The sequence below is a fragment of the Cebus imitator genome, unplaced genomic scaffold (genome assembly GCF_001604975.1).
Source record: "Cebus imitator isolate Cc_AM_T3 unplaced genomic scaffold, Cebus_imitator-1.0 Scaffold285, whole genome shotgun sequence".
Lineage (NCBI taxonomy): Eukaryota > Metazoa > Chordata > Mammalia > Primates > Cebidae > Cebus > Cebus imitator.
In genome coordinates, this window is record NW_016107600.1 from 821,485 (window position 1) to 831,458 (window position 9,974).

The 9,974-nt window shown below is 55.6% G+C and overlaps 1 protein-coding gene across 2 annotated transcripts in view; it reads right to left on the reverse strand.

Annotated features, from left to right (window-relative positions):
• Nucleotides 1-9,167, reverse strand: part of RARG (retinoic acid receptor gamma) — a 24,722-nt gene extending 15,555 nt beyond the window's left edge. Inside the window, exons 1-4 of one of the 2 annotated variants that reach the window (XM_017501776.2) lie at nt 8,970-9,167; nt 8,194-8,411; nt 7,396-7,459; nt 3,484-3,809 (exon numbers count right to left, since the gene is read on the reverse strand). In XM_017501776.2, the coding sequence (XP_017357265.1) occupies nt 3,484-3,667 (184 nt within the window). In that variant the 5' untranslated portion in view covers nt 3,668-3,809; nt 7,396-7,459; nt 8,194-8,411; nt 8,970-9,167. Of the gene's footprint in view, nt 1-3,483; nt 3,810-7,395; nt 7,463-8,193; nt 8,412-8,969 lie in introns of both variants that reach the window. The other variant, XM_017501775.2, reaches the window with a different exon arrangement.
• Nucleotides 9,168-9,974: the final 807 nt, after the last annotated feature.

Consider the following 9,974-nt stretch of genomic DNA (forward strand, 5'->3'; position numbering starts at 1 on the left):
GGGCAGGAGAATTGCCTGAACCCAGGAGGCGGAGGTTGCAGTGAGCCGAGATCACGCCATTGCACTCCAGCCTGGGTAACAAGAGCGAAACTCCGTCTCAAAAAATAAATAAATAAATAAATAAATAAATAAATAAATAAATAAATAAAATAAACCCTCTTCTCCACTAGATGCTTCCAGCCAAAAAGGGACAGTAAGTCAAGGAAATGAGAGAAGACACTCTCTCACCCTTCTGCTACTCTCCCACTGTGGAAGGTTTCCCGGACTCCTGGATCCCTTCCTCTCCCTTCAGTCCCCCTCTCCTCTACCACTAGGTGCTGCATGCCCCACCCCCATTTAAGCCTTGTAGGAACCCACCCCCAAGCCTTCCCCTCCTGCCTCCTCTTGCCACCTCCCTGCCCAGGCCTGTCCCTCCATGCTAGCCACACCCTCCCCAGCTACCTGCCCTGGCTCTGGCTCCTCCCTTGGATTTCTCCTTTCAGCCCCCCTCCATCAGCACAGCCTTGGAAGATGGAGCCCAGCCTGACCACTTCCCTACCTTGACCTCACTTTGAACCCCGACCTCGATCTCAGTGTTTCCAGGGCACAAGGGTGCAAGGGAGACCTCACTGAGGACTGGCTACTAGCTCTAGCATTGTCCCCATTACCATTCTCTCTCACCTCTCCCTCCCTACTCCAGCTCCTTTACTTGCCTCTCCCAGGACCTGGGAAAATCAAGTCCCAAGAGTCTGAGTTATAGGGTTCTCTGCCAGAAGCACATTCATGTGGGGAGGGTGGTTCCTTCCCGCTTCCCCAGGTCCCTAGGACAGATTCATGAGGTGAAAATGAAGTATGGGGAAGCCCAGCTGAAGTTTCCAAAAAGGAGACCTTGTGTTCTCTTGTTCACCTACATGCCACTCAAATAACCCCCGTCAGACTACAGACATGCCACCAGCAGGCCTCACCAAACGCCAGACACAGCGTCAGCAGCACAAAGAAATCCTTCCTCACTCCTCACACTGACTCTGTTGCACACACTGGAATTCTGTACATGAGCAGAGGATCAGGGAGATGCTGTGCACACAACTGCACCAAGTCTGGAGGCACCGCACACTCGTTCCTTCTCCAGATGAACACACTCTTTCCAGTGGAGCTGCCAGCCCCGCCTAGTCACCCCCTTCACATACAGACACACAACGCTCTGAGTGTCCCCTCCTGGAAGCACAGCCACTTCTCCTCCACCTCTGTCTTTGCGCTTGCGGTGCCATAAAGGCTGTGCCTTTTTCTTTTTGTCTTTTTCTCTCCAATTCTGTCTCTCTGAAATTGGTCCTTCCCCTGCCCTTCAATCACCTTCTCTTGTCCCCAGTTCAAGCTTTCTCTTAACCAGGTTGGCACTCCCACCTGTAATAGCCTGGCCAGGAGGAATAACTACCAAGCTGGAGAATAGGGGTCCCAGAGGGAGGAGGAGAGGCCCAAGACTTGCCTGCTGTCAGCACTCAAAAGCTTAACCCAAAGAGGGCAGGCCTGGGGGACAAGTAGGGATCCGCACAGCATGCGGGCTCTATGCCAGACCTGCAGGGAGGGGAGGAGCCCAGAACCCACATCGATGGAGGAGAGGATGCTTCTGGAACACCCCCTCCACCTCTCCGGATTACTTGGTACAAAAGCTACCTCCTTTGCAGTCATTTCCATCCTTCCCAAAACCAAGAAGCATAGTCTTCAGTAACAGGGTGAGGCGGAAAAAAAAAAAAAAAAGCACAGTCTTCTGACCCCACACATCTTTCGGCACCTGGCACAGGATTTCTTTCCCCTTTTTGCAGCCTCCACATAATTCAAAGCAACTTCCCAATTTTTTTTTTTTTTTTTTTTTTAGATAGAGTCTTGCTCTGTCACCCAGGCTAGAGTGCAGTGGTGCAATCTGGGCTTACTGCAACCTTCACCTCCTGGGTTCAAGCAATTTCACTGCCTCAGTCTCCTGAGTAGATGGGATACAGGCACCAGCCAGCAGGCCCCACCACGCCTGGCTAATTTTTGTACTTTTAGTAGAGATGGGCTTTCTTTTTTTTGTTTTTGAGATAGAGTCTCACTCTACCGCCCAGGCTGGAGTGCAATAGTGTGATCTCACTCACTGCAACCTCCACCTCCCGGGTCCAAGTGATTCTCCTGCCTCATCCTACAGGATCCTAACATCCTATAATAGCTAGGATTACAGGCATGCACCACCATACCCGGCTTATTTTGTATTTTTAGCAGAGACGGGGTTTCACCACGTTGGCCAGGCTGGTCTCGAACTCCTGACCTCAAGTAATGTACCCACCTTGACTTCCCAAGTGCTGGAATTACAGGCATGAGCCACTGTACCCAATAGAGATGGGGTTTCATTATGTTGGCCAGTTAGTCTCGAACTCCTGACCTCAAACAATCCGCCCACCTCGGCTTCCCAAAGTGCTGGGATTACAGGCATGAACCACTGCGCCCAGCTTTTTGTGTGTGTGTGTGTGTGTGTGTGCAGTGGCTCGATCTCAGCTCACCACAACCTCCGCCTCCCAGGTCAAGTGATTCTCCTGCCTCAGCCTCCTGAGTAGCTGGGATTACAGCCATGCGCCACCACACCTGGCTGATTTTGTATTTTTAGTAGAGACGGGGTTTCTCCATGTTGGTCAGGCTGGTCTTGAACTCCTGACCTCAGGTGACCCGCCCACCTTGGCCTTCCAAAGTGTGGCTGGGATTACAAGTATGAGCCACCGAGCCCAGCTTTTTTCTTTTTCTTTCTTTTTTTTTGAGACAGATTCTTACTCTATCGCCCAGGCTGGAGTGCAGTGGCAAGATCTCGGCTCACTGCAACTTCTGCTTCCTGGGTTCAAGCAATTCTCATGCCCCAGTCTCCCAAGTAGCTGGAACTACAAGTGTGCATCACCATGCCCAGCTAATTTTTGCATTTTTAGTAGAGACAGGGATGTTGGCCAGGCTGGTCTCGAATTCCTGGCCTCAAGTGACCCACCTTCCTTGGCCTCCCAAAGTGCTGGGATTACAGGCATGAGTCACCGTGCCCAGCCCAATTTCACCTCTTGATCACAGAGCCAGGTGACTGGCCTCCCAGACTCCTCCGCCTCCCAGTCTGGCTCCCCCCAACTCCTGCTGCACGCAGGCAGCAGCCTCACTGCACCAGAACCAACCCCACCTGCCCACACAAAGGTGTTCCCCTCTACTAGCTGACTGACCCAGGAGGCAGTTTTAGACACTCCCCTCCCCAGTTTTAGGCCTGCTACCTCCCTATCATATTTGAGCAGGAGAATTCTCATTTGCAAACACTTCCACTGAGTCCACATCCAAACTCCTTCCTCACCACCACTGCCACCCTCTGTTACTCACCACTACTCCATTAGGCCAAACCCCTGTCCCCTGCCTGCCTTCCTAACCGGAGTGCCAACTTTCTTACCATCCACCCTCCAGATACCCTCCTATTTCCATTTGCCCTCATTTCCCAAGATCCCTGAGACTCACACAGAGAGGCCATCTCCTTGGGGAGGTCAGGCTGGCCCAGGCCCCGGAAGCTAGGGCTCAGCATCTCGAAAGGCGGAGACCCCCTGAGTGCCCCTGGGAAGGCGAAGGGGAAGCCTGCCCCTGGGTAGCCAGAACCAGGCCCCAGGGCACCAGCCGCAAAGAGTCGATCCTTATTGGTGGCCATGGCAGCTGCGGTGCGGGAGTCCCCTGTGGTCTGCAGTGGGCGGGGGAGGTCTTCAACCACAGCCCCCGCCCATGCCCACTGGCCCAGCCTGGGAGGCTCCGTGCCCGCCCTGCCTGGCCTGCCCACTGGGCCTCCAAGCGTCCTAGGGAGAAAGAGAGGAAAAGGAGAGATGAGAGAATGACCACCCTGAGGTTCCAAGACCCATGACCCTCTCTCAGTTGCAGCCTCCCTCTGTGCTGCTCCGGGTTATCCTGCCCCAGCTCAGGGCCCCTGCAGTGCGGTAGAGAGGGCAGGTCAGGGGTTACACAGGCTGTGAGAAACTCTCCAGAGGAGCTCCAGGAAAGGGTGAATGGAGGTCCCAAGGTGAATGATGAAGGTGTGAGGACTTCTGGGGGAATTGGGAAGTGATCATAAATCACCACAACTGAGCTAGGCATTTGGCCTAACCCTCACGTCAGTCCTGTGGACTGGGAGTTATGATTCTCATTTCACGTATGAGGAAACTGAGGGGAAGGGACTGGCTTAAGGTCACATGGCTGCAAGGAGGGGAGCCAAGATGCAAACTCTTTACCATCCTGGTGAAAGCAAACATGACTCTGTTACAAGCTGGGGGCCCTACAGCTCTCTGGAGAGGAGTACAGGGCAAAGGTTAGAGGAACTGACTCTAGAGCCAGACTCCCTGGACTGTACCCCACCACTTGCTAGCTGTGGGACTTCAGGCATGTTACTTAATCTCGTTGTGCCTCAGTTTCCTCATGTGTCACTTGGGACTGATAATAGGGCCTACCTCATATGGTTGTTTCAAGGACTGAATAAGTTAACCAATGTCAAGTGTTTGGGATAATGTAAAAGCACATGGGAAGTGTTATGTAAATGTCTCATATTATTTCTCTTTGTACTTTACTTTCCTCCACAGCTCTGCTTTATTAAGCACTTCCCTCTCTATTTTCCTCAACACTCCCTCTTCCCATTTCCCCTCCCAATTCTTCCTGTCTCCAATTTTTCCTCACCCCCTAAGCCTTCTTGCTTCAAATCTAAGGATGTTGATGGAGTCCCCACTTGTGCCAAGTGTATGATTCCAAGGGGTTGCTTCTTGGTCAGCTGACTTGACTTCTCTGCCTCCTTTTCTTTCTCATCCCTGGGCTCCCTGTTTCTGGGAAGTTCTCCCTGCATCTTCTCCTCCCGCAAAAGTAGGTTTCCCTCTAAGAGTCTGAACCTGAGCCCAGGGGAAGGGGAGGAGAAGGAGGTAGAGAGGAGATGGGAGACCTAGGTGGTTCCTATCCTGATCCTCTGACAAGGCAAAGGTTGGCTTTCCCAGGAGCCCTAGAAGTATTTGCCTCTTTAGGCATTTAGTGAGCAAGGGAGGAAGAGTCACCCCAGCCTGGGTATCTCCACCAGCGAGAACCAAAACAGACTGCTATGAAGGGCAGTGAAGGGCCCAGAGACTAAAATGCAGAGAGACCACAGGGTGGGCAGGCCCAGAGGTAAGGGATGGATATACCTGCCTTTCTTTTTTTTTTTTTTTTTNGAGACGGAGTCTTCTCCATTGCCAGGCTGGAGTGCAGTGGTGCAATCTCAGCTCACTGCAACCTCTGCCTCCCAGGTTCAAGTGATTCTCCTGCTTCAGCCTCCTGAGTAGCTGGGACTACAGGCACACGCCACCACGCCCAGTGAATTTTTGTATTTTTAGGAGAGATGGGGTTTCACTGTGTTGGCCAGGATGGTCTTGATCTCCTGATCTTTGATCCACCCGCCTCGGCCTCCCAAAGTGGTGGGATTAAAGGCATGAGCCACCGTGCCATATCTGCCTTTCTTTCCGTCAGTATTTGCTTCTAGGATCTATAGCTCTGTCTTTGTACCTCTGGTTTTTATTTTTGTTTTTGTTTGTTTTTCTTTCTCTCCTCTACCTGGCCTTCAAGCCCTTGCGGGTAAACTGTCATGAAGGTTACAAGAACCCAGACCCCAGTGCCATCACACTTCACTCAGCCCTTATGAATGAAGCAGCCCCTGCCCCTTACCATGGCACCGCCCATACACCCAGCCCCTCAAACTCTTTAGCCCAGTGTCTTCGCAGACCGTAAAAGTCTGAGCTCCGAGCCCACAGGTTCCCTCTACTTTTCCTTCTCCTATTCCCTCCAAAGTCCTCATCCCTAGTTAAGCGCAGATGGAGCCAGGAGTCCGGGGCCCCTGAGGCCCCTGGGCCACAGCTCAACTGGCTGGGCCACATTCCAGGTGGATTAACCCCTCTAAGGACAAGGGTGAGAAGCTACTAGAGGACTCCCCCATCCCCATGTTCCCCAGACTCAGCTTAGACTGGGAACAGGGCTCTCTGCCTTAGCCCTTCTTGTCTTTGCTTCTCACCTACAAATGGGAAACACAGACCTGCAGGTAGGGTAGTGGAGGGGATCCCTGCAGAGGGATGCTCAGCTCCTGGTCCTCACCAAGGAATGAGGCTGGACGTGAGCCAAGGACAAAATAAGCGGAAGGCCAGGGACAGCTCTCCCTGGGCTTCTTATTTTGCCTCGGAGAAGGAACTTGGGAGTTGAGTGAAGAGAGGAAGGGGGCAGAGATCCTCCCATTTCTGAGCCTTGGTTCTCTGCCTTGGCTGGAAAGAGAAGGGGAGGGTCTTAAATCCGAGGTAGTGGAATGGACTAAGGAATTGAAGGCAGTGCAGAGTTAAAAGGAAATCCTAAACTGAGGCTCCAGATGCCTTGGTTCTTTGGGGGACTCGTGGAAAGTAGAGAACATTCTTCCTCTAGTAAGATGCCATCTCAGATGGTGAGGCAGGGGGGATGACGGACTAGGGGAGAGGGGCTCTTACAAAGCTGCTTCTCTTAGAGCTGAGGTGGAGTTGAGGGGAGGGCACAGATGAAGGGGGCTGCCGGATGGAGGGGGGCGCATTTCCCTGCCGCCCTGCCCGCTCCAGAGCCTGGAACAAAGCTGCTCTTGTCGGCCGCTCTCCACCCGCTGCCCCCCTCCCCTCTGTATAAACACGACCACCTTTTTCCATGACCCCATCTCCAGCCTGGGCAGAGAACCCAGGCATCCTCTGCTGTAGCCTGGGCCCCCAGCCTGCTCCCCAGGAGGCAGCAGTGGGCCAGACTTCTTTGGCCTTGTGCCATCCCTGGGGGAGTCCAGACCCTTGAGTCTCCACCTCTCATCCCCAGGTGCCCTCCCTCCACCCTACTAGCCCCAGGGAGGGGCAGTGCCCAGGAGGCAGGCAGGCAATGCCAGTGGAATGTGTGTGGGCATCAGAGGGCATGGGCAGGGTGGGGCAGAGGGGGGAACTGGAGGTGCCAGTTAGGTGGCTTTCTGAGCCAGGGGTGGGGGTGTGCCGGAGTGTGGGGGGCCGTGCCCCATGCTGCCTACCAGGCTGTAGGCCACAGTGATTGCATGCCTGCGTGTGTGTGTGTGTGTGTGTGTGCGTGCGTGCGTGTGTGTGTGTGTTTGGGATACCCAAGCTCCAGGCACCCTGCACACACTATCCCCCCCTCCCCCGTCTTCTCTCTACTTGCCTCAAGGATGTGAGACACTGGCTGTGGTCCTTGACCCCAACTCAGCGTCTGAGGAGTCACCCCAAGGGCAGAAGCCTCAGACCTGAGGACTGGGATTCCAGCTGCCCAGACTAAAGCCCTAAAGCGGGATGGTCATCTCAGCTTCTTGCCCTGAAGACCCCCTACACAGGCTCCCCTGCCCCCACCAGCACTAACAACCAAGCATCTTCTTACCCGCTGGCCACCTGCAGAGACTTGCTCCTACATACTGGGTCAGGTTGAGGGAATTCGGCCGTAGCTGCTAAAGACAGAGGCAGCGTCAGTGGAATTCTGGGACTAGCACTCCGGGTTCCCTATCCCCATCTTCCTTCTCTTCCTTTGTTCCATTTGGGCTTCCCTCAAGAATACTCCAGAAGTGCCCCCCACCTTGGATGGAGGGAGCCAAGGCTCCCACCTGGGCTGGGAACGTGTCTGAGGGAATGCAGAGCTTCAAGGAAAGTTCGTAGATCCCTATCCTATGCACTCCGAACACCCGGACGCGGCGGGCCAGGCTCACTTGCCGCTGGACCTTTTCCTTGCCTTCTGATGTCCAAGCCGTGCCATTCCATTGGGGAGGGAGGAACTTGGACCAGCGTGGAACATAAAATCTACCCCTCAGAGCCCGGGGGTAAGAGGGTGGTAGTCTTTCCCCGCGAGAGGAAACCCTGTCTTCTCTCACATTCCCAGCACAAAAATATAAGGAGGAATGCCCCCTGGCTGAAGACTTCCCCAAATGTTGTCCCCGGCTATGCACCAAAATGAAGAAGGACAGATGACCCAGCCCATCCTCAGCCTGTTAAAATCTTCTCCATTCCCTTCCCACAGCAGGGCTGGCCCGGGTCGGGCAAGAAGGCCCCCTCAAGCCCGGCGGCCAGCCTGGCCAGCCTCGGGAGGGCATTCGCCCGTGCGGCTTCTCCGCGCCCCCTCCCCGAGCCGCCTCGGTGGAGGACCCGGGCGACGGGGCGGGCGAGCCTGCTTCCCCGCCTGACTCACCTGGCGGGGGAGGGGAAAGGGAGGCGGCGGAGCCCCGAGATCCCGGCGTCGGGCAGTCTCTGGGATGGAGCGTCGTAATGTCCGGGGCTCGCAGTACTGGGGGGCTCCTGGGGGGCTCGGCTCTAGGCTGGGACAGTCCCGGGGCCTCTCGGAGCCCGCCCGCCCACGTGACCGCCCCAAAATATCCGACACATTTTCTCCCAAACCGCACACTGACTCTGCAGGCGGGGACACGGAAAATATTTTCTTTCTTTTTCTCCCTCCCCACCCCCCCCACCTCCCTCCCTGCCCAGCTCCCTCCTCCCCCTCCCGCCCTCGCTCCTCCCTCCCCTGCTTGCCCCTGCCCGGTTCCCTCCTCTGTGCCCTGGGGCTGGGGGGCGGAGGGATGGGTGGACGGGCGGGGGGCTGGGCGGGGCGGCCCGGAACGCCTGGGTCTCTGCCCCTCCCATTTGCTTCCTTGACTCCATCCCCTGGGAGGCCGGGCACGGCTGGCAGAGGAGGTCAGGGTCCTGGCCCCGTGATGCCAACCCTTTCTCCCTGGCACTTTCCTCCTTTCTGCCTTTTGGGGGGACTAGTTGTCTGTGGCCAGGCTGTGACTCTTTCGAAGCCAGTCTCTGGTGCCTCCCCAGGGTAGGCAATGGGGCAGTACCCACTCCCTCCCAGCGCTGGAGTGGCCAGGCAGGAGTATGCCCGATCTACAGCAGATGCTACTGCCCTTATTCTTTGCTCAGTCTTCACCTGCAGGTCCAAGTAGCCTCTCCCTTCCCTTAGCCCACCTCAGTCCTTTGGTCCCAGGAGCAAACTGGTTGACTGCTGGCTGTTGTTGGGGACGCCGAGGCCAGGGCTCACAGTCATCTTCCCTGTCATCTTGTCTGGAGTAAGCTCCAGGAGTTAGGGCACCTGGGCCCCTGGCTGCCAATGTTGTTTCCACCTTTAGGCCTGGATTTGGAGGGAGAGAGGCTGGAGAGGAGGGCAGGAGGAACTGTGGCTTGGAGTGGGAGGAGCCTTGGGCTGGGTGTGAGAGAGAAAGCCCAGGCAGAGGGTGTGTGTCTGCCCTAGCCAGCACCGGCCTGCCTGCCCGCCTGGTAGATGTGCCATGAATGTTGTTGACTCTGGGTGTGTGTGTGTGTGTGTGTGTGTGTGTGTGTGCATATATGGGTGCGCCCGCCTGTGCATCCAGTGCCGAGAGTCAGTGTCTGTGTCTGACAGGGGCATTCTCTGCTTCAACATAGACTCTCAACCCTAGAGTGAGAACCCAGTGGTTTCACTCTCCATTCTACTGAGGACAGACGGAGAGAAAAGAAGGGATCTGCAGTCCAAAGCTCTGTGCATGGATCCCAAACACTCCCATGGGGACTGGAATTGGGAGGGAGAAAGAGGAGAAGGGGAGCATTAGAGAGGCTGAGCTAGGCTGGCGGGCTGGACAGACATACCCAAAGCACCTTCCCCAGCAACGCTCCCAGGGTGGCCAGGACCTGGGACACAGACTCGGGTCACGTCACATTTTCCATACTGGAATTACTCTGCTCTGTCCTCACTGCCTCCTGGGGGCCAGGTGTCCTCCCTCCTGGGAAAGGCCGCTTTTGACAGCCAAAGTCAGGTGAAGAAGAGAGAGGAAAGAAGATGCATGCTGTGGCTATCTCAGGAGAACGGGAGACGGCAATGGGGGTGCGGACAAGCCCTCCCTTTCACTCCAGGGATAGGAAGAGCTGGGAATAGGTACTCCAGGGTCCCGTCCCCAGGTGGCCTAGCTGATGTTGACTTTGCTTGGTTACCCTGGG